At 44.1% G+C, this 24,850-nt stretch overlaps 1 protein-coding gene across 2 annotated transcripts in view; it reads left to right on the top strand.

Annotated features, from left to right (window-relative positions):
- Positions 1 to 24,850, top strand: part of SYNJ2 (synaptojanin 2) — an 88,155-nt gene that overhangs the window by 15,210 nt on the left and 48,095 nt on the right. The window contains exons 3-4 of one of the 2 annotated variants that reach the window (XM_008177873.4): positions 10,622 to 10,892; positions 13,499 to 13,724. In XM_008177873.4, the coding sequence (XP_008176095.2) occupies positions 10,622 to 10,892; positions 13,499 to 13,724 (497 nt within the window). The remainder of the gene's footprint in view (positions 1 to 10,621; positions 10,893 to 13,498; positions 13,725 to 24,850) is intronic. The other variant, XM_065588882.1, reaches the window with a different exon arrangement.

A 24,850-nucleotide genomic window follows, 5' to 3' on the forward strand; every position in this document is an offset into this window, starting at 1 on the left:
GTGACAGAGTGGTCTATTTGACCAGTTGGTCACTATGGGAAACCTGAAAGCAAATCAGCACCTATTGTGAGTGCTAAATTAGCGAAAAATATTTTGAAAATACTCTTCAAAGGCATACACAAAAGAGCGTATTTGCCAAGCTGAGAAACAGTCTTTTGTAGGAAATACAAAATGTGTCTGGGAGCTCTCCGGGCAATGAATTAACCTGTAAATACCAGTACTTAGGGATCAGTACAAGTCTTAAGTCTCCTTGTCTACAGAAGTTTAGTGTACTCCATTTCTACCTGCCAAGGAGAGGCGAATAGAGGCTGCTTTTTACATTGCCTTGCCTTTGCACAAGAATGCTGATGGACTCTGTGAAGCTGCTCACAAAGTTAATGTTTCCCAGAAATGACAGCATTCACTCATGTGCACTTACGTCAATTTGGATGACTCACTAGATTCCCCGTTTTCTTTTTGTTTGGGAGGAACTGTAATAGCATTAACAGCTGAAGGTTTCTGTGCTGTGCTTCAGCCAAGATTTTGCTTCTCAAGGCAGGTTTAGCAGTGATGTTTATTTTAAGCAGTATGTGAATGCTGGGTTTATGGTATTGTACAGCACACTGTTCAGATGCAGTAGTGCCAGTAGAAGATATGTGTACTGTATAAGGTAAATTCTGGACACTATCAACTATGGGGGTTGCTTTATTTGATGAAATAACAGATTTCTCTTCTGAGAAACATTATCTGTGTATGGTTTCAGAGTAGCAGCCGTGTTAGTCTGTATCCGCAAAAAGAACAGGAGTACTTGTGGCACCTTAGAGACTAACAAATTTATTAGAGCATAAGCTATATGCATCCGAAGAAGTGGGCTGTAGTCCACGAAAGCTTATGCTCTAATAAATTTGTTAGTCTCTAAGGTGCCACAAGTACTCCTGTTCTATCTGTGTATGGGTATATATATACATATGCTAAAATGTAAGAGATTTTCACAGGCACAAAGGGCAGGTAGGTGCCCAGCTTCCATTTGTGCCTTTAAAAATTGCCTCCTTAAAGTCTAGCATCAGTGCTTAGAGGGACAAATAAATGTTTTGTGGTTAAAACACTGGGTTGGGATTTGGAGTTCTATTTGTGACTGCCACAGACTTCGCTTATTCTCTGAGCCTCAACTCCCAGGCTGTAAAATGGGGATAATAGTACTTCACAGAGAAGGGGTGAGGATATGTGTGTTGATGACAGTGAGGCACTTGGCTACCATAGAGCTGGGAGCCATATAAATAGATTATGGGTCTATTACAGGAGTGGATGGGTGAGATTTTGTGGCCTGCAATGTGCAGGAGGTCAGACCCTAGATGATCATGATGGTCCCTTCTGGTCTCAAAGTCTGTAAGTCTGTGTGAGGAGGGTTTTTTATTTAAAAATTAAATTTAAATTCCGTATCCATTAAAATGGAGATCAATAGAACCCTCGATACAGATAGTTGCTGTATAAATTGTCAGCGAAGATAGCTTAATGAAGCCCAGTGGACAACTGCAGTTCACAAAAGAAAATGGGATACTTGGTGCAATAACATAAGGCTAGAAAAAAAATTCTGAAAAACACTGTATTTTATCGAGCAGAGATGCATGTTTTCATTAGGAGTCCGGTGCCCAGCTTTGGTCACCTTATCTTGAAATATAGCGGAGACTGAATAGGAGGCGATGGTTGGGTTGTGGGATTTTCTTATAACGAGAGTGAAAAACTGTGGTGATTTCACTTGCAAAAGGAGAGAGAGGAGTAGATTGAGGTATTCACAGCAATGTGAATTGAGAATGAGAATTGACTAGTTTCTCCTTTTTACTGTATTTCATAATAGAAAGCTTTGAAACCTATGACATACACTGTGGGAGAAAATGAATAACAAGAGTCATATATGCAGGTTTAATACAGCAGCCACTTTATTGTTATCAGCGATGTTCCAGAATTATGCTTCCTGGGGTATCCTCACTGAACTTTGGTCAAGGCAGCTGATTTCATAGGAGCTGAACAAAAAGTATAAAATTTTTGTCTTATTGTCTTGCTGAATGTTCTCCCAGACTCATCCTCCCACACACCGCATTCAGCACATATTTCTGCGAATAGCTGAGTTTTCCCATTTGCTTTAAAGGTCCTCTTTAAAGCCAACTATGATTATTATGGTTCACCACTGGGCTACATAATGATCTCAGTTACTATACATCAAATTTACACCAGGATAACTGTGTTCAAAATTTATCTCATTATCCCTGAAAGTGAACATGGAAAGTGGACTCCTCCATCTTTCTCAAATATTCTTATTTTCTATATCTGACTTTGAGGCATCTGGTTCTGGCCATTGTGGGAGACAAGATACCGGACTAGATGGGCCAGGGTCTGATCCCAATATGGCTGCTTCTGTGTTCCTAAATACCTGTCAGCGCTGTAGTGATGACAATGTCATTCCACATGTGCGCTGTGAAGGCTGGAATGAAGCAGGAATGTAGATTTTACCCACTTGTAAAGTAAATTCTAATTTTTGTTTAAAAAGCAATTTAAGTGAAGATTCAGGATTTCTAAGGCGAGAGCTACTTTAAAAGGTCCATTGCTGGCATTGTTGCTTGTGCAAATGTGAAGTACATATTAAGACCTGGAGCTCTTTGATTGCTCTTTAAGGTTTCCTTTTCTGGGTTGCTTTTCTTTTCTGCTGGCTCTGTGTATCAAGCATTCTGTGGCTGTTTAAGCTGCATGTAATATGCTTTCTGCTACTGACCTGGGATGTTGATATAAAGGAGACTTTTACCATATTTTTCCTCTCTTTCTTCCAGCTTATTTGCATTCTTTTCTCATCTAAGATTTTTTGTTTTGAGAAATAGGGCTGGATTTTGGCCTGTCCCTCCATAGGTGTGCAAGGAACCTCCTGGCCACAAATGAAGGCTGGCCACAATTAGAGTACATTCAGTCCCCTGAGTACAAGGTTTGCTTCTGACTAGCACTGCTAGCAAATGAAAACTGCAGGGAATTGATTCAGAGTTAATTTTTCTTCTGATCTTAAAGGAATACTGTCTGCCTCGTAGAATTTTTTTTCTTCTAATCTTGAAGCCAGTTACATTTTGTAAAGCAACAAATGTCTGTCACATCTGCAGTAGCTTTTTAATTCTCCTGCTTGTGTATTCAGTAAAACAAGCATAAACCTTCTGACTGCTGTGCAGCTCCTCCTAAGTTGGTTCCTTGCCCATGTGCACAATGCTGATGCAGCAAGATGGATCAAAAATGAAACAAATCATGTAGTTTTATACTAATATGGTAGTTCAGTTATTTGCACTTTTTCAATCAGAGTTTTATTTGGAATCCCAAGGGATACAACATTAAAATATTCTGACAGAAATAAAACGGATAGAGAGCTACACATGTGAAAAGTTAAGGCTAGTGAGGCTAACAGTATTCCTCTATTTTGAAAATAAAAAATTGGGGAAAGTACCATATGGACCTGCGGGGACGTCAGCGTGTGTCTTATTTTCATTTCTCTGCCCTCATAATTACAGTAAGTTCCATGGCTTGAAGCCATTCCCTCTCTGCTGGCAAGATATCACAGCATTAATGCCAATCTATGGCTCAAGAAAATTTGTAAACCATGATCCCGTGAGAATTCCGGGTTGTCATCAGTTCACATAGTAGGAAATAGTCTGCTAGTAAAAGTGAAATTGTTTAGAGCCTAGAAAACCCTCCTCTAAAATCTTGTTAGATAAATGCTTTATTTTCACCCGGTCAATCAATAATTACCCAGCACATTAGCAGTTGTAAATTTCAGGAACAGAGAAAATCAGCTTTTAATTTGTTAACATAGAAATATCTTGCATATTAACAACAACAAATAGATTTAGCAGTGTAAACTAAGGCTATGTCTACACTACTTAGTTGAAGTGATATATACCAGAAGAGGAATCACATTTAAAAAAAAAAAAGTTTTAACTGGAAATAAGTGAAGTTGGATTTTGATTTATTGCTGGCTTCAGAATGAGATGTACTCACAGTTGTTATAATCAGACTTGTTGGCCTAACTGCTTCGGGTAAGTATGGTAACTAGAGGAGTTGGCCCTGCAACTGGTAATGCTACTATTGCCACACAAGATGGTATTTCAGACAGCATGCTTGGGTAAATAAAGCTTTTGTTTTATTCTCTGGGACTGTGTTTTCAGTCCAGCAAAATGTCTAAGTGAAATGATGAATGGACATAGCTCAGTCTCGGCTCGCATCACAAATGCACCAGATGTAATTAGAGACCGCTTTGGAGGGGGGAGGGGGGAATTGGCAGCCAGTGCTTGGGGAAAGGCCCAGGAGTGAGATAACATGGGGAGCAAGTTTTCTTAGAACTGAGAGAAGAGCATTTCCTAGGCTAAGCTGAAAGTGCTGACAAAGAAGGAAAGGGGTGGAGCAAGTATGGAGGAAGCTGCATCAAAATGTGCGTGGGAAACTAGTTGGTGACCCACTAAGCATCTGAACCCTGAAAAAGAAGAGTTGAATGTTGTTGTTTTTTAAGGGTGGAGAGTACAGTAAGTCTGTCTCTCAGGGCTTGGTTTTTCGTGGATGGAGACTGGTGGTTTTGAGGCCATGCCTAACTCCAAGCTTGAAAGAGACATGATTTATAGTTTGAGAATGGTATTGTATTGATAGCATTCTTATTGTTGTGCATGTTTCTGAAAGCTTGAGAGGCAAGATCTTCACCTCTGCTCTGGCCCCTGTACGTCACATAAAAGGGCCAGAGTGGCCTAGGACTTTCAAAGCTCCGTATCCGTCCAGTGAGGATTCCCCCAGCACAGGCATTGTGAGACAGCCTTAAGGCTGCCTCCTGGGGACCCCTTTGCAAGCTCTGGTGTAGGTGGCATGTTGGATGGGAGGGGCTACAGCACTGGGGAGTCTGGGGTGTGCTGGGCCCCATAATGTAGCCTTGGGAGGCTGCTGTAAATTAGAGAAGCCTTCAGGGCTGCCAAAGAGGGTATGTCTACAGAGCCAGTGGCAGAGCGACCCTCCCAGCCTGGGACGACAGACTTGGGCCTGCAGGGCTAGTACTCTAAAAATAGCTGTGCAGACCCCACTTCTAAGTTGCAGCTTGGGCTCTGATGCCTAGGGCGGGGTGAGGTGCAGTGTGAGCTTCAGAGCCCAAGCTGCAATCTCTACACAGCTATTATTAGTTCAGTAGCACAAGCCCCGTGAGCCCAAGTCCATCGACCTAGGCTGGGAGCTTACATGTAAGTTTCCCAGACCTGAAGAAAAGCTCTGTGTAAACTCGAAAGCTTGTCTCTCTCACCAACAGAAGTTGGTCCAATAAAAGATGTTGCCTCACCCACCTTGTTTCTCTAATACCTTTAAGGTTAACAGAGAAGCCTTACAGTAGAGAGTGCTTAAACTGCATATCATGGGCCTGTTCTAGCTCCTATTGCAGTTGGTGGCAAAATCACTGGGCCATGTCTAGACTAGGAAAATAGGATGTTAACAAACATGATTTTAAACAGGACATCACACCTATTGTAGACAGGGCAAGTAATGTTTAAAAACATGTTAGCTGGTTTTGGTTAACCCTAGGTTCCCATCTAGTGTGGGCCAGCTAATGACCTGTCTTCTAGACACAGTGCTTCAGTGGGAACAGGATGAGGCCCTCCCCAAACATCTGGGGCCCCAGGGTGGGTTGCACATCTCAGATGCTTTCATATTTTAACGAAAATAGGCTAATATCTCTGGCAAAGAAATAGTGAAATATCTTGGGTTAGATTTTGTTAGGGTGACCAGATAGCAAGTGTGAAAAATCAGGAGGGGGGGTAATAGGTTGCCTATATAAGACAAAGCATCAAATTTTGGGATATCTGGTCACCCTAGATCAGGGGCGGGCAAACTTTTTGGCCTGAGGGCCTCATCGGGTTTTGGAAATTGTATGGAGGGCCGGTTAGGGGAGGGGAGCATGGCCCGGCCCCTACATCCAATCTACCCCCTCCCGCTTCTGGCCCCCTGACGGCCCCCCTAGACTGCTGGCCCATCCAAACCCCCCTGTTCCCTGACGGCCCCCCTGGGATCTCTGCCCCATCCAGCCCCGCTGCTCCCTGTCCCCTGACTGCCCCCCACTACCTCATCCAACCCCTGCTCCTTCCTGACTGCCCCCCCGGGACCTCCATCCCCATTCAACCCCCCTGTTCCCCGCCCTCTGACCGCCCCGCCCCCTGACCACCACCCCAAACTCCCATGCCCTCTATCCAAACCCCCCAACCCCCGCTCCCTGCCCCCTTACCACGCTACTTGGAGTACCGGTGACTGGCGGCACTACAGCCGCGCCGCCTGGCTGGATCCAGCCACGCACTGTGCAGCACAGAGCACCGGGTCAGGCCAGGCTCTGCAGCTGCGCTGACCCAGGAGCTCACCGCCCTGCCGCCCAGAGCATTGTGCCGGCGGCGGGGCAAGCTGAGGCTGTGGAGGAGGGGAACAGCGGGGGAAGGGCCGGGGGCTAGACTCCTGGGCCAGGAGCTCAGGGGCCGGGCAGGAGGGTCCCGCGGGCCGTAGTTTGCCCACCTTTGCCCTAGATTCTGAGCATCTAAAGCTCACAGCTGAGGCGCGCTATCGTGGCTTTAAGCCATCCTTGCACCTTTCCAATCCTGGTGGCTCCACAGGGTGGTGCATTGCCTGGCATAACTTTGGGCATGTCCACACAGCCCGTGGTGCCAGCAAGCCTCCCATCTTGCCTCTCTAATATCCTGGGACCGACGCGGTTACACCACCACTGCATACAACTTTAAAGATAAGTATGCAGCACCTGGTGTTGACTGTCAGAGCGTCTCCCCTCACGTTCACAGATGTTTCAGTAGCAATGGGCTGTTCATAATACACCCTGCCACCGTTGTTTTTTGTTTGTTTGTTTTGTTTTTTAAAGTACTATTAGATTTGAACTTCATTTTTCCTGGTCTGACACAGCCTTTCCCCTCAGATCCCTTCTGGCTATGATCCCTATAGAAAAGATTAGGATCCCAGCAACCAGTGAAAACTTCTGCATGAGATCCTGTTTTAGATCTAAAATCCCTTTTGTCTCAGCATTCCTATTGTCACAATTCAGGGCAACTGCGCCTGTATTTCCCCTCTGTGGTCCCTCGAGCATTTTCTCTAGGCTCCCGGCTCCTCGGCCACCACCTCTCTTGGGCAATAACCAGAAACCTGCATCTTTCTCCTTCCTGAGCGGGGGTTTTGCAGACTGGGTTTGCAGGGTTCCTGCTGATGCTTGATATCCCCAGCAAGCAAGACTGCCTAAACAGGCCAGCGTCTGTGCTTTGATTTCTCTTTAAAGGCTATGAACAACCGCAATTGCCAGCAGTCACAAATTGCCACACCGTTCTTTATAAGCAGGCATATTTATTCTTAAGGTGAAAGCATTATAGAGAAAACATATAAAAACATAGAAGTCCGTCGACACATGCTAAAAGCTTGCCAGAAGTCACCCATCAGTCTTTTGGGGCCTCAAAGCCCTTCCAACTTTTTCCCAAAAAGGATTGGGGCCTCCCCTGGACAGAAAGTCCTGTTCATTTGCTGGATCAGAAAGAAGTCTCTGAGTCGGCTTAAACTCAGACTTTTTATCCAAAAGTCCTTTCTTTGTCTTTTGGTCTCTGGAGAATCCAGTTTGAACTAGTATATGCGCGCCTCTTCAAGTGATGGTTCTTCTTTGGCGAATTGACTACCTGAGTGAATTTGCCCCACTGTTCTTAGTTCCTGAAGGAGCGGTGGTCATCCTCCCCCATGGAATTATATACAATCCCTGGCCCACAATGATACATAAACTTAATACAGTAAGATCTCCCAAAGATACTGGCGGAAATTGCCATATCTGTCACACCCACCACACAGCCATCAGTTTGTCACTGCCACCTCCCTCTTGCTGAAACTGACTATAACAATTTGTGTTTATTTGTGTTTCTTTACAGGATCACTTAACGCTGCGCTCAAACTCCTCACTGTGGGCCAGATTCTCAGCTGATGTAAATCAGCATAGCTCTGTTGACTTCAGAGGCACTACACTGATTTACACCAGGTGAGGACCTGGCTCATAGTCTGTAAGCAACCCAGAACAAGGAATATTTTTCTGGATCCTCTCTATTAGATGCCACAGAATAATGTGTGATCAAGTGTGGTTAAGCATTAAGCTAAATGATGTAATCTCCTGGTTTTAATCCTTTATAATTATGCCTAGTCAGTTGCAAAGTAAGTGGGAATAAAATATAGGGTTATTACCATTTCTAACGCTCAAAGCTATAGTACTAGCTAAGAAAATATAACATATGTGCTTAACAACGCCCCCTCCCCCCAAGAATGGGAACATGGTGTACCCTTGTTGACAGAAAGAAACACTATGAAAATCACTTTTTATAAATAACCACCTACATTGGCCTTTATTGTGAACTAAACTCTGCAGAATAGCATGAATAGATGCAAATAGTCTCATGCTTCATGCTGAAGTCCCACACAAATGTTCTGGGCTCCCCAGATATTCCCCTTAAGACAGGTTTTCTCCCCTTATCTGATGTCTGAAAATAAGAGTCAAGGGGAGTTTAAAACCAGCAGAGAGTCCTGTGGCACCTTATAGACTAACAGACGTATTGGAGCATGAGCTTTCCTGGGTGAATACCCACTTCATCGGATGCATGTAGTGGAAATATCTGGAGGCAGGTATAAATATGCAGGCAAGAGTGAGTCAGGCTAGAGATAACCTCGTTATCGTTATCAAAGTTATTTTTAGCCTGACTCACTCTTGCCTGCATATTTATACAAGCCTTCGGATATTTCCACTACATGCATCCGATGAAGTGGGTATTCACCCAGGAAAGCTCATGCTCCAATACGTCTGTTAGTCTATAAGGTGCCAGAGGACTCTCTGCTGCTTTTACAGATCCAGACTAACACGACTACCCCTCTGATACTTGACACCATGCAAGGGGAGTTTAAGTGCTCGACGCCTTTTTATCAAAAGCCTGATTCCCTATTACAGACTTATGTCTACACTACAGAGTTTTGTCGACAAAAGTTATGCCGACGTACACCACTTTAATTAAACTGCTGTTGCATGTCCACTCTATGCTCCTTGTGTCGGCAGAGTGCATCCACATTAGCAGCTGTTGCATCGACACAGAGAGCAGTGCACGGTGGGTAGCTATCCCACTGTGCAACTGGCCGCAAGGTTCTTTGGGAAGGGTTTGCAAAGCCTCGTGGGGCAGGTACAGTGTCACATGATGCAAGTTTCTCAATCCCATTGTTCCATGGGCATCCTAGTAGATTCCTAGCTGCTTTTCAACTGAAGTGTATATGGGGAGGAGGAAGGAGGAGAGTGTGTGACAGGGAGTGTGTGTGTGGGGGTGTGTGTGTGTGTCGGGTGGGGGGAGGGGAGACAGATTGTATGTTGGGGGAGGGTGTACGTGAGAGAGACGGAGTTCGTGCTGGGGGAGAGTGGGTGTGTTAGCATGCTGTCTTTTTAAGTTCAGACTGCAGCTGGAAGCAATCAATCCTGAGGCAGGGGGAGCGGGACATCCCCACACACATCAGCCCCCGCCTCCCATCCTGGCTCAGCACAGCAGTCCCTCCCCTCTTCTGCCCGGGTAGCAGCAGCCTGCCTCCCACTGTGTTCCTAGTGCAGGGGAGAGCAGGGTTCCAAGTTGCTTTTTGCTGCCAGAGCTGCATGCTCAGCTGTCAGAACTTACTGAAGCTTTGAAAGGGGAGGGGTGCATGCCTGCAGGGCAGCCAAGTTCACAACAGTGAGCAGAGTGGTCACGGCGGGCATTGTGGGATACTGGGGAAGGCCAGTTAAGTTGACATAATGAACGGCAGCGTCTACGCTGACGCTTTGTCGCTTTAACTTTGCCACCAAAAGCTTTGTGCCTCTCGTCGAAGTGGTTTTATTTTGTCAGCAAAACAGGAGAGTTTTACTGCCAAAAGTAGCATTGTTGTGCGTACACCTCCACTGTTTTGTTGGCAAAAGCTGTCTTTTGTGGACAAAACTGTGTAGTGTAGACAAGGCCTCAATCTTTCTGTACGTTAATCCATTGTATACATGCTAACTGGAACAAAAGCCTTCAGGCGCCGCCTTATATGAGTAAACAGGACTGTGTTCTGCCAGCATGGGTGATATTTATATTTTATTACTCTGAGCTAAAAGTTTCAATGTAATTGACTAATGTTTTATCGCAGGGTTTCACCTGAAACAAACCCTTTGCACACTAAGAAAACTGCCTGCTCTGCAAGGGTGAAATTTGCCCCGTGCGGTGAACCAGCACCAGGGCCCAGTCCCACTTAAACCCTCAAAATAGGCTTTATCCTGGGCCTCTGCACAGGGCCAACTTTCATGATAACAGAGGGAAGAGTAGAAAAGTTTACAATCTGTGAAATGTTGCTGCTTATTAAATGTGTGTCATAACTACATTGTCTTTTTAACTTTCCCCTGTAACTTATCCTTGTAGATATTGTGATCTCATGTTAGCCACGTGCATCATAGGTTTTATTTGACTTCCTCTAAAGCAGGAGATACTGATGGCTGGAGGCAGGAGAGCAGACATGACAGATGCTGGGCTGATTTGGAATGGCATAGCTTGTGTTTCTATATAATTCTTATATAACTGTCACCTTCTAGGTAACACTCGGCTGCATTTTCTGGTCCTGGTGACAGGCTGTACATCGGTGGGAAAAATCCTGGATGCTGAAGTTTACAAAATCACCGCAACAGATTTCTGTCCCCTCCAGGAAGAAACCAAGGAAGAGGATCGTGTTAATGCCCTTAAGAAAATCCTGAACTCTGGGATGTTCTATTTCTCCTGGCCAAATGCAGGCTCAAACTTTGACCTGACAGTGCGGGCCCAGAAGCAGGGTGATAACAACTATGAATCTGGTAACTCCTTCTTCTGGTTAGTACTTCATGTTATCTCCAAGTCTTTCGTCAAGCCTAGCTTCCCTCTCAATTTCACATAACCCCGAAGAAAAATAAAGCTATAGATTTAAACCTAGATACGTTTTGCTTAACTAACATTTTACTTTACAGGGCATGCGCTCTGGCAGATTCATGGTCAATCAGGGTTTAGCCAATAACATCTAGATTATTTATGTAACCCAGCTGCAAAAGCAAATTTAATAATTGGAGTTTCTGGTTTTTCTAGAAAGAAAAAATATATTTGCTATATTTACTATATACGGTATAAGTGCAGATAAGTAGTTTACTTCCCAAGGTGGTTTTTTTTTAAATTATTTGTTTAACAAGCATTCTTAATGTGGTAAAAACCTGTACTTGTGCTCATACATCACTTCTGCTGTATTATGTTGTATTTCCTAATTCTCGTGGGTTTAAAGTCTCTAAATTAACATTGCAGTAATGTACCCTAGTTTATACATTGCAAATATCTATGTTAATCAATTAATTTGCAACTTACTGTAATCAAACCGTTGCACATATGCTAACTCCTCTGATATGTTGACATGCACTTATTTTATTTACTGAGTAACAATTTTAAAAACAAAGTAAAAAATATGTCTCATTGCAGCAAAGATTGGTTGAATGGAAAAAAATACATAGAAACAAGGATCCTTCCTATGTGGGCCCGCTGCAGAGGAAATTCAATTTGTTTATCCTACCAGTTTTGATAGGGTGCTCCAATCCCCCCCATCCCGTATTTTTTGTTTGTTTGTTTGTTTGTTTATGATAGGAAGTCACATAGGAAGCTAAACTGTAGTGGAAATAAGTAAGAAGTTATATAATGCATGTGAAAAGTAATAATTTGTCAGAATTACACCTAAAGGTGCTGCTAGTGTGAAATACTTCTTGTGGCCCGCAGTAGGTAAATATCAATAGCTGAACAGGGTTGTAATAGATGATTAATAGATAAGGCAGAGCAATTCAATCTGGTAAATAATCTCTCCAGCTGGGATGTGATTTCACCTGATAAATGGTGTTTAGTTCAGAATAGTGAAATATAAAACCCAGTTTCAACTGTGTTGTGTGTGCCTTCTTCATGGAACAGCTGACACAGCAAACCAGCTGTGTTTCAACAGAATTAAACTGCCAAATTAGAGGTCTATTTTTAATATAGAAATAGTACAGTATATACAGTTGTTAAAGGCTTTCTCTTGATAGTTTGCTCTCAGAAGATACATATTTGAATTCAGTGGCACATCTGCTTTCTGTATCAATCTATTGTGTCTTGCTAGATCAGTCTTCGTTTATGTGGAAGCCCTATGCTTTTATATGTTGTCTGACATAAGATCCCTTGTATTTCTAAAATGAGTATGTGAAACATTATATATAATATGAAAATTTAAAAAACCCAAGTTAGGCCACTAGTATGGAAAATTTCATCCCAAATTTCCAAAGTTTGGAAAAAAATAGAAACAGGTGAAAAAAGGTTCTTATAACAGAAAGTGTCAGACAACCTTCACTGTAGGCAGTGCTAGCTGTGGACTGTATAACATAAACTGCAATAAATAAATCCTCCTGGAGTTTGCCTTGGATAAGGATAGCTTGGTGGTTTGAGCATTGGCTTGCTAAACCCAGGGTTGTGAGTTCAATCCGGGGGGGGGGCCATTTAGGGATCTGGGGCAAAATCAGTACTTGGTCCTGCTAGTAAAGGCAGGGGGCTGGACTCAATGACCTTTCAAGGTCCCTTCTAGTTCTATGAGATAGGTATATCTCCAAGATGGGTAGATTTTCTTTTTATGTGAAAGGAAGGAGGAAAATGTAATTATTTTATAGCTGGTTTTTAGCTATGTTATATAAAAATAGTAGAACAATTCTTCACCTTTTTCAAATGCTTTGCTCTGTGAAGCACAAATCTTTAGTAGGATTTCACTGGTATAGTAACTGTAATAGGGAATTGCTGATAACTGATGGAAGTACATTGGAGAAACTATGCATGCCTCTTAGACCTGGTCACAGACTGGCTTGCTTAATAAAAATAACACAAAGATAATACTTCTGTTGTAAACCATGCAAAACTCAGTTTGTAACATTTCCTTTCACTTTTAGGCCTGGTCTATGGTGGGAAAACTTCCCCCAAAATTCCAACAGGTTTTTAAAAGTTCTGCTAAACCAATTTTAAAGCCTGTTGGAACTATAGTGTAGACCAGGTTCCAGGCAGCACTGCCTTAAAGTGTTAGTTGGACAACACTGTAATTTAGGTAAGAACCTTTTAATGACCAGCATGGTTCCAGAGATCAGAAAATTGGGAAAGGGGAGATTTGCATATGAACTTGTATAGGTGGGGCAAAGTCTTCTGGACACATGAGCAGAAGTATGTTGGCTGTCATACTGTTAAAATCTCTAAGTTTCTGTGAATTATGGCCTTCACCAGGATTGTCATCTATTAATTATTGGTTTCAGATAAAGTGAGGTAGAATAAAAAAGGAATAACCTATTATAAGCTTTAATTAGTGAACAATGTGAGATGCAACTTGTTTCTCTCTCTCTCTCTCTCTTTCTCTCATTTTTTGAGTAAATGAATCTATGCTCTGTTGAATCTTGCAGGAACCAATTGCTGCATGTGCCCTTTAAACACAATCAGGTGAACTGCTCCGACTGGCTGTTAAAAGTGATCTGTGGCATAGTGGACATCCACACTCTCTATGCCTCTCACAAGAAGGCGAAAGTCTGCCTCATTTCCCGGATCAGTTGCGAACGAGCTGGGGCCAGATTTCACATACGAGGGGTCAGTGATGATGGACACGTGTCTAATTTTGTTGAGACAGAGCAGGTAAATGACTGAATGGATCCTATGACCCTAAATAATTCAGTACATCAGTGTATAATTGGGGAATCGTTTACAGCAAGATTCAGAGGCGCTCGGCAAATGCTTTTTGCATGCAATGTTTTAAGATGCTGTTATGCATGAAGTGTCTCTTCACTCTTGCTCATTAAGCTCCTACGCAATCAGTTCTCCTTCTGTACCTCTAGCTTCTTGGGCAATCATAATTTATGTTTTTGATTTATTTCCCGCCGTGGAAGTTCTAGCTCCCCAGGCTTCTGTCAAATTATAAATGTGCATTTTTCAGTGGATTCAGAAATTCCTGTCTTGAGCAACAATGACTCATGCGCAAAATCAACTCATAAACCAGCGTTTCTCAAACTGGGGTCTGTGGACCCCTGGGGGTCCACCAGGGTACTCCAGGGGGTCTGCCGGCACCGCTGATCAACTCCTCCCCCTCCCTTCCAGTGCCTCCTGCACACGGAGAACAGCTGTTCAGCAGCATGCAGAAGACTTTGGGGGGTGGGAGGGAGGAGCAGGGATGGGTTGTGCTCAGGGGAGGGGGCGGAATCATGTCCGGGGCCACTGGCCCCGCTGATCCACTCCTCCCCCTCTGTCCCTCAACTCCTCCCCCTCCCTTCCAGTGCCTCCTGCACGCTGGGGAACATCTGTTCAGCGATATGCAGGAGGCGCTGGGACGGAGGGGAGGAGCGGAGAGGGGGCATGCTCAGGGGAGGGGGCAGAAAGAGGCGGGAAAGAGGAGGGGCAGGAGTGGATCGGGGGCAGGAAGAGGTGGGCTGGGGATGGGGCTTTCGGGGAAGGGATGGAGTGGGGGCAGGATCTGGGGCTGAGCGGAGGGCTTGGGGGTCCACAAAGTTTTTAAAATCAAAATAAGGGTCCTTGGGTTGCTAAAGTTTGAGAACCGCTGACATAAACCACAAGGTTCTCAATGGCACCAAGCATTTAATCAATCAAGAGGCCAATGCATCATCACAAGAGGAAAGTTTTAAAAATACAGTTATTAGAAAATGACTGGGAATTTTGCTCTGAAAATAAAATCTTTTTTTTTAAAGTACTTTTCTTCTAAAGTACAACTGATTCCCCATGCAAGAGAAGGTGGGAGAAAAGCTAGAGTGACCAGATAGCAAATGTGAAAAATCAGGACAGGGGTTGAGGGGTAATAGGCACCTATATAGAAAAAGCCCCAAATATTGGGACTGTCCCTATAAAATTGGGACATCTGGTCATCCTAAGAAAAGCAAAAGTTCTTTTGAAAGTTCTAGTAACTTTATTCCACACTTTTTTTTTTAAGTCTGTTTTGTTAGGTCTAGACTACACTAGAAAAGGTTTTCTGGTACAGACACAGCTTCTACTGGCAAAAACGTGTTGTAACCACTACAGCTTACACTAGTTCACGAAACGAAATCAGCTGTGCCAGCAAAAGAATCCCCCCCCGCCCCCCAGTGTAACTGTGCCTATACTAGGGCTTTTGCTGACATAAAAATAACATCCCTAGCCAACGTTATTATACCTGCAAACATTTCTAGTGTGGACCTGGCCTTAATCTCCTTAGCCTTCTTCCTGGGAGGAAGGGGGTCTTGTGGTGAAGACACAAGACTTCCTTTGTGACCCTAAGCAGGTCACTTAGCCGTGGATCCTGCAAGCACTTACGTGCATAAGTAGTCCCTTGACAACATGTGTGCACATGGTTAATTTATGGATAAGTGTTTTCAGGGTTAGCATCATAATTTTTTGTCACAATTTTTCCATCTGTAAAAAGGGGATAATAACTTCCTACCCCTCAGGACTTCTGCAAGGCTAAATTAATACAATGTCAGCATTCAGATACCACAATAATCTCCACAGTATAATGAGGGAAAGATTCTGGAGCTTTGAAATGCAATGCACTAGTCAGGAGGAAGGTGCATGACAAAGAAACCAGAAAATGGGTGAGAAATTAAAAAGTTCCTCTAGCCAACTCAGTAGAGCAAAGAGGACAAAGAGAGAAGCTGTCATCTGGTCAGTGGCCAGGAGGCAAATTCTAATACATCTCCATTGGGATAGAGTTGGCTTTGCATATTGGGTGTGGTTTGATAAGAGGGGATAAGGCAGGACTTTATACTTCAGGTTTGCCCAGCAGAAAGGTGGAAACCCTATTTCCAACTGATGTTGATAACAAACACAAGGGTGAAATGTGTTAATTTGATCTGGATCCCTAAATTAACATGACCAAGCTAAATAATAGAGAAACAAGGTGAGTGAGGTAATCTCTTTTGCTGGACCAACCTATATTGGTGAAAGAGACAAGCTTTCAAACTTTTCTTCAGGACATGAAGAAGAGCTGCATGTAGTTTGAAAGCTTATCTCTAATATTTTGAGACCAACACAGCTACAACAGCAATGCAAACAAGGAAAATAAGTCATTTGTTTACTGTGTATGGCTGCATTTGCTACGTTTAAAATAAACAAAAAGCACTGGGCCCTGAAGAACCTGAGACCTCCTATGTCTGCTAAACAGGACCGGCTCTAGGCACCAACAAACCAAGCACGTGCTTGGGGCAACACAATTCCAGGGCCGGCATTCCGCGAGGTTTTTTTCCTTTTTTCTTTTCTTTTTTTTTTGCTTCGGCAGTTGCGTTCTCGGAGGTTTTTGTTGTTGTTGCCTGGGGCGGTAAAAACCTAGAGCCGGCCCTGCTGCTGAAATGAGCACTTTTGTATTCAGCTGTAGCCTCTCTTTCCTTTTTGGAAAAGGTATAGAAGCTACTGCCAGCCAAAAGAACGACCGTTTTAACCAAATGCAGATTTTAATGTTCATGAAGAGGTGCATGTATATGGGAGATCAGAGATAAATGAGAAGGCCATAATTTCCAGCGTACAAAACATCACCCCTAAACTTGGTCAGCAGTTTTTAACGTTTTCAGGAGCAAATGTACAAAACTCTTCCCTCAAAGCCTGAGAATCTATTTTCTGAAGAGTGGAATTTTGGTGCCTAGTCCATTGGAAAACATTTCTGTTGTGGCGCACAGATTTGTGCACCTGTAGGTGAAATTTACCCCGGGCAGAGGGAAAAGAGAAATGTCACTATGTTCACCTTCTGAAGCAATATATAATCCCCGTAGACCATACCAAGTATAGTATAGTACTTTCTCACCAAAATACTTGTGGGATGCTTTGATCTTCTTATAAAGGAAGGAAAGTTAGATGTTGAGATGGGTAGCCAACCTTTCTTAGGTCAGCCCCAAATTCGCAGTGCTACCTCCTAGGTTCAGTTGCTAGTTCTGTATACAATTACTATTTCTCAGTATGCCAGCCATTTGGGTCCAAGGTTCCTTAGCTTATTTGCTCTTACATGCTGGAAATTATTAACACAAAAATATAATGCCCATTGCATCTCAGAAAAAATGGGGTTCAGCCCCTGATGGAATGGCAAAATGTTGATAGATTGCTGACAGTTGAATGGAACGGGTTCGTCAGGAGCAGTGCAGCCTGATGTACTTCTCTTCCAATTCAGCAAGTAGCCATCTAAGAGTGGGAAGAATAAAGGTTTTTGAGTGATTCGGAACTGGAAAAGGCAAAGCCAAAGCAGGGAGGAAATGAGTACAGGGTGACTGAATCAATATGGCTCCAGGACTTGGAAGATCAATAACTATAGGAGTGCTCTGCTGCTTTTTAAAAAGATAAAAGTTCACCTTGCCATTGGTAATCGGTATAATTTTTGCCAGGCTAACTGTCCTAAGAAAATAAAGTGGGAGCTAACCATTAAGATACATGAGGTCCAGTTCAAGCTGGCATCCACTTACTGTTAGGAAGTAAAAGCCCTAAATTAAACTCTCTTCTACTTTCATAGTAGACTACTGACTAATCGGCTATGAGGTAATATCTTGGCCGTCTGTAATTAGAATAACATTTTGTTTCCATTTGCAGCAGCCTGTACAGTGCTGGCATGCTGGCTCTGTGCTTCATGAATAAATATCACCCTAGGATTCTGAAAAGGCAGGACTCTCTCCCCCTTTACAAAGCTTTAATTCTAATATTTTTCTGTTTTAAGAAGAAGAAGAAACAATTAGCCTTCTCTCTAGGCAGCTCTTTTATGCATGGATGGGATTCTTTTGTCTCCCACTGAGTTAGCCTTGTGGCATTTCAGCTCTGCAATGAGTCATTTTTTTGTGGGCTCACTTAACTGCTGTGACTCACTGTGCAGAAAAGGAGTGGGGGAGCTAAATATCTCACTTTAGTTTTTTCTTTTCAAAATCAGGCCACCAGTCAATCTTTTAGTTACTTGGTCATTTAGTTTAATCACTTTACAAGAAAGATAAAAGCAGTCAGAAAGGCTGACACAGCAGAAGTAGAGGGTGAGGGGCATTGTGAAAAAGCCTTCTGAAAGTGTGCACTTGAACAACTGTAGCCAGTATTTTGTAAAAGAAGGGGTACCTCTTCCTACTCACAGTGCTGTAAATAATCTTTTGAGAAGGGTTTGAAATGATGCTTTGTTCCTCAGAAGGGGCCTAAATAACATGTTTTTGCTTTGTTCCCAATGTTTCATATACAAGGAAAAAAGCAAGACATCTGTCTGATGGATTTCTACTGAGAACAAAAGTTAACTTGGTCCAACCTTCCCCCCCACCACATTCCTTTCCTTTCTCCAGATAGTACCGAAAAAACAAGTATGCTTTCCTTATTTAGTTTATGTGCTTGTCATTGTTAACATTTCAGCTTTCTCCTCCTTCCCTGCATTTGTCCTCCAGGGAACCGTCAGCTCTTGAGCAAACCTCTTTTTTTCCCCAGTATTAAATTCTTGGTGTACGATTTTGGCTGTTTTTAAGCAAAAAGAATTCTCAAAAAGATGAATTAGTGGGGGGATTTGTCCCCCTCCCTTCCCCCAAATACGGTAGAACCTCAGAGTTACAAACACCTAGGGAATGGAGGTTGTTCGTAACTCTGAAATGTTCGTAACCCTGAACAAAACGTTATGGTTGTGCTTTCAGAAGTTTACAACTGAACATTGACTTAATACAGCTTTGAAACTTTACTATGAAGAAGGAAAATGCTGCTTTGCCTTTATTTTTTTAGTAATTTACGTTTAACAAAGTACTGTACTGTATTTGCCTTGGTCTCTGCTGCCTGATTGTGCATTTCCAGTTCCAAATGGAGGTGTCTGTGGTTGACTGGTCAGTTTGTAACTGTGGTGTTCATAACTCGGGAGGTGGGATAGCTCAGTGGTTTGAGCATTGGCCTGCTAAACCCAGGATTGTGAGTTCAATCCTGAGGGGGACACTTAGGGATCTGGGGCAAAAATCAGTACTTGGTCCTGCTAGTGAAGGCAGGGGGCTGGACTTGATGACTTTTCAAGGTCCCTTCCAGTTCTGTGAGATAGGTATATCTCCATATATATATATATATATCTGTTATATGGTGTATTTAAAATTGAAATTTTACAGACCATAAAAGGAAGTAGCATCTTTTTCAATTAACCTTCCCTTCCCTATTTTAAGAAAAATAGTGTTGGACCCCAATTCAGAAAAGCATTGCTGTTTAATGACAGCAATTACAGTACCACTTTATTGCTGCCCTGAATAGGAATGGATTTAAGCACATGCTTACGTTCCTTCATGAATTGTGTCCTATTATTTTTTCCAGAGAAATTTTCTTCAGGATTTTCTTTTTTGGCATCCAGGTTATCCTCGCCAGTAGCCATTGTGGTGATTGTGGTGTAAGAAGCATTTACGCAATAGATCATAACTATGAGGGGAAAATCTGCTTTTTGAAATCTGTTAAGGCCTTCCCCCCAAAATGGTAGGCCAGATTTAGGCCTCATCTAAGTATGTGGCTTAAAGACAGCAGCCTGATTCTATAATGGGATCCACATAGGTGGATCCTCATTCCTTCACAGAGCCCTACTGACTTCAACAGCACTCTGCTTGGGCATAGGATTCTGCCTGTGTGCTTGTGTTTACCGGATCAAGGCTGATTTATTCTACTCTGTGTGGCAGGGACCGAAATGGTGTCTAATCATGTTAGGGAATCATTTTTCTTCTTCTGATCTTTGCCTGTTACAAAGCGGTAAGATGGCAGTTCTGAGACTTTATTGCAAAATTTAGAGAAAACTGCTTTTTTGAATGGCATGGCATGACTTTGAACTCCAAGTTGTCTAGGAGGAGTTAATGTAGGAGCAATTATCTAGGAGGAAGTGCCCATTTGAATGGGATGGCATGATCTTGATCCTAATCCACCTAGGAATAGATTGTCTAAAACTGTTCATATGTTCATAGATTCCAAGGCCAGAAAGCCCATTGTGATGATCTAGTTCAGGGGTCTCAAACACGCGGCCCATGGGGCTCTTGTGTGTGGCCCGCCAAGCTCCCCGCACCCCCACCCCGCCCCTCTGCCTGCCCGTGGGATTGCCTCCTGATGCTGCGAGCCTCACGCTGCTCTCTGAAGCAGCTGGCAGCACGCCCCTTTGGGCCGGGGGGTAGGGGGAAGGAGGCAGAGGGCTCTGGCATTGCCTCCTTCCAGGCATCACCCCCCCCACAGCTCCCAGTGGCCGGGAACAGGGAACCGCGGCCAGTGGGAGCTTCGTGGGAGGTACCTGGAGCAGCGGCAAGAGCAGCACAAGCAGGGAACCCTGAGCCCCTCCCCCTCCCCCAGGGGCTGCAAGGACACAGTTCCAGCTGCTTCCTGGAACGGAGCAGCGCGGAGCCGGGGACCAAGGCAGGCGTGCAGGGAGCCTGCCCTGGCCCCAGTGAGCGCCGCTGCCACCCCGGAGCCGCTCTAGGTAAGCGGCACCAGGCTGGAGCTCACACCCTGAACCCCTCCTGTACCCCCAACTCCCTGCCCTGAGCCCCCTGCCACATCCTGCACCCCCAACTCCCTGCCCTGAGTCCCCTGCCACATCCCGCACCCCAACTCCCTGCCCTGAGCCACCTGCTGCACCCTGCACCCCAACCCCTTGCCGCACTCTTCTTGTACCCCACACACCAACTCCCTGCCCTGAGCACCCTGCACACCTCCTGCACCTCAACTCCCTGCCCTCAGCCCCCGCTGCACACTTTCTGCACCCCCTGGGGGCAGCGTTGGGGTGGGGACTTCAGGGAAGGGATTGGAATGGGGCAGGAAAGAGGTGGGGCAGGGGCAGGGCCTAATTGGAAGAGGTGGAGTGCGGGCGGGGCCAGAGGCAGTGGGTGGGGGTGTCAGTGATGCGGCCCTCAGGCCAATGCACTAGTCCTCATGCAGCCCTCGGGGTCATCTGAGTTTAAGACCCCTGATCTAGTCTGACCTCCTGTATAGCAAAGGCCATAAATCTTCCCCCAAATAATTCCTAGAGCATATCTTCTAGAAAAACTTCCAATCTTGATTTAAAAATTGCTAGTGCTGGAGAAACCTCCACAACCCTTGGTCAGTTGTTCCAGTGGTTAATTAATCTCACTATTTAAAAATTATGCCTTATTTCCAGTCTGAATTTGTCCAGCTTCAGCTTCCAGTCACCTCAGTCCCTGGAAAAATCATGGAGCAGGTCCTCAAGGAATCAATTCCGATGCACTTAGAGGAGAGGAAAGTGGTCAGGAACAGTCGGCATGGATTCACCAAGGACAAGTCATGCCTGACTAACCTAATTGCCTTCCATGATGAGATAACTGGTTCTATGGATGAGGGGAAAGCAGTGGACGTGTTATTCCTTGACTTTAGCAAAGCTTTTGATACGGTCTCCCACAGTATTCTTGCCAGCAAGTTAAAGTAGTATGGGCTGGATGAATGGACTATAAGGTGGATAGAAAGCTGGCTAGATCGTCGGGCTCAACAGGTAATGATCAATGGCTCCATGTCTAGTTGGCAGCCGGTATCAAGTGGAGTGCCCCAAGGGTCGGTCCCGGGACCAGTTTGGTTCAATATCTTCATTAATGATCTGGAGGATGGCATGGACTGCACCCTCAGCAAGTTTGCAGATGACACTAAACTGGGAGGAGTGGTAGATACACTGGAGGGTAGGGATAGGATACAGAAGGACCTAGACAAATTAGAGGATTGGGCCAAAAGAAATCTGATGAGGTTCAACAAGGACAAGTGCAGAGTCCTGCACTTAGGACGGAAGAATCCCAGGCACTGCTACAGACTAGGGACCGAGTGGCTAGGCAACAGTTCTGCAGAAAAGGACCTAGGGGTTACAGTGGATGAGAAGCTGGATATGAGTCGGTAGTGAGCCTTCTTGGCAACAAGGGCAAACGGCATTTTTGGCTGTATAAGTAGGGGCATTGCCAGCAGATCGAGGGACGTGATCATTCCCCTCTATTTGGCGTTGGTGAGGCCTCATCTGGAGTACTGTGTCCAGTTTTGGGCCCCACACTGCAAGAAGGATGTGGAAAAATTGGAAAGAGTCCAGCGGAGGGCAACAAAAATGATTAGGGGGCTGGAGCACATGACTGATGAGGAGAGGCTGAGGGAACTGGGATTGTTTAGTCTGCAGAAGAGAAGAATGAGGGGGATTTGATAGCTGCTTTCAACTACCTGAAAGGGGGTTCCAAAGAGAGTGGCTCTAGACTGTTCTCAGTGATACCAGATGACAGAACAAGGAGTAACGGTCTCAAGTTACAGTGGGGGAGGTTTAGGTTGGATATTAGGAAAAACTTTTTCACTAGGAGGGTGGTGAAGCACTGGAATGAGTTACCTAGGGAGGTGGTGGAATCTCCGTCCTTAGAGGTTTTTAAGGTCAGGCTTGATGAAGCCCTGGCTGGGATGATTTAGCTGGGGATTGGTCCTGCTTTGAGCAGGAGGTTGGACTAGATGACCTCCTGAGGTCCCTTCCAACCCTGATATTCTATGATTGTGATATACCTTTCTCTGAAGAGCCCCTTATCAAAAATTTGTTCCCATGTAGATACGTATACATTGTAATCAAGTCACCCCTTAACCTTCCCTTTGCTAAACTAAATAGATTGAGCTTATTTAGTCTGTCATTATAAGGCATGCAGTCTAATCCTTTAATCATTCTTGTGGCTCTTCTCTGTACGCTCTCCAATTTATCAACATCCTTCCTGAATTGTGGGCACCAGAACTGGACACAGTATTTCAGCAGGGGGTGTACCAGTGCCAAATACGGAGGCAAAATGACCTCTCTACTCCTACTCAAGATTCTCCTGTTGACTCATCCAAGGATCACGCTAGCCCTTTTGCCCAGTGTTGCACTAGGAACTCATGCACAGCTGATTATCCACCACAATCCACAGAATTGTACTGTATATGTGATACTGGATGTATATGATCTACTTCTATAAGAGCTTTGTCTATCTATGACATAATGTAGCTTTAACATTTCATTTCAGGTTATGCCGATAATTGACTCATCCCATTTGTCAGCAGGTGACCGTTCTTAAAATCATAAATGAGTCAAGATCCAACTCCAGAATTTCTTACAGATCGTAGGCCAGATTCTGAGCTGGTGTGAGTCAGCATAGCTCTGCCAGTGTCAATGGAGCGACGCCAGTTTACACCAGCTCAGAATCAGGCCTGCTGTGTCTGACTTTATTTTTTACAGATGATGCGAGGGTTAGAGGTCATTGACTCATTTGATTTTTATGACTGGCCGGCTCACTGAGGAAAAGAAAGAGGCGAGGATGGGGTTACTTACTTCTCATGTTGCAGTCCCGCTACATTACACCAAGTAGTTCCTAGGGCAGAAACAGAAGGAGAACAGCATCAATCTTAGGTTTTTATAGAGCACCTGTCACCATGGTAACTAAGCATTGCACACAATTAAGAACATTGATTGAAAAACTGTTTTGGAAAGTGTGTTTTACATCATGATCTGAACTCCATCAGGCTAAGCTTGGTTCTGACACTAACGCCTTCTATGTCCTTGATGAAGTCACTTAACCTCTCTGTCAGTAAAATGGGGATAATAATAGACACGTACCACCTACCTCCCAAAAGTGTTGCGAGGGTTAATTAGTTAATGTTTGTCAGTGATATATGTAAAAATAATATTTTCACCTGTAAATCTCAAAGCACTTTACAAAAGAGGTAATTTTACAGATGGGGAAGCTGAGGCACAGAGGCTTAAGTGATTTTCCCATAGTCATCCAGCAGGCCGGGGCAGAGCCGGGAATAGAACCCCATTAAAGTTGTGTGGTAACTGGTTTTCCATTGCCTAAACATCTTTCTTATGCAGCCTCTTTCTCCGCACCTGCTGTTCATCCCATTTTGGGACTAGTGCCCAGCTGCTAGCTGATAAGCTAAATGATACAGTGTGACTAAAAAAGAAGGCACCTGGATGAGCTGACTGATACCATTCATCTGCTGGGCTTTGGAAGGCTTATTGTGATATACAAGAAAACTGAGACTTGTATTATATATCGCAAATGGAAAAGGGCCAGGATTCCATTGCTAAGTATAGGCCAGGGCAGTGAAATTGGCTTTACACTGTTGCTCTCTGGTAATACTATGTCTGAACATATATCCTTTTAGATTAGGCTCATTTAAAATATAATACTTTTGGAGGTAGGGTTAGAGGGGAGGATGGGGTACATCCTTTGTGCTTCTAATGTGTTAGCTTTGCTGCAAGATTACTAGCATTGTTAACAGAGATAAATACAAAGGGCAGGAGAGAGTGCTGGCTAAGGAGAAAAGAGGACTGGAAAGATTTTACTATAAACACCCGGGATAAGAAATAGTGCCTATAATCTTATTCCCCACATCTCAAAATAGGAGCAGCAACGCTGAAGGTTTCGCATACATTTTATTGGCCACACTGACAAGACAAAATGTGTGGTCAAAGAAAATAGTTAATAGAACAGCAGATAAGCTTATCCCACACCTGGCATTAACCATCACTGGTCACATGGAATGATGACATCTCCATAGTTAAAATTCTACGAAAGAGAAAGTGGCCTGTCTCAGTCTGTCCACCAGCGTAGCTAGTGCATCTTCAGTGTGAAGGAAATCTCTGTCGTACAAGCATCTGTGCCTTAAATTCTCTTTTATTACCAGTGAGTAGCAAATTTAAATCTAGTGAGTTGGCATGAAAGCAAACGAGGCATGATTTTGTTTCCATTTCTGTGAGGTCAGGAATACTGACAGAGCTGTATCAAGATAAACTGAGATCCACCATTCGTCTTTTCTTCAGTATTTGTATCTTAACTTGTGTG

This window comes from Chrysemys picta, chromosome 3 (assembly GCF_011386835.1).
Source record: "Chrysemys picta bellii isolate R12L10 chromosome 3, ASM1138683v2, whole genome shotgun sequence".
Taxonomy (NCBI): Eukaryota; Metazoa; Chordata; order Testudines; family Emydidae; genus Chrysemys; species Chrysemys picta.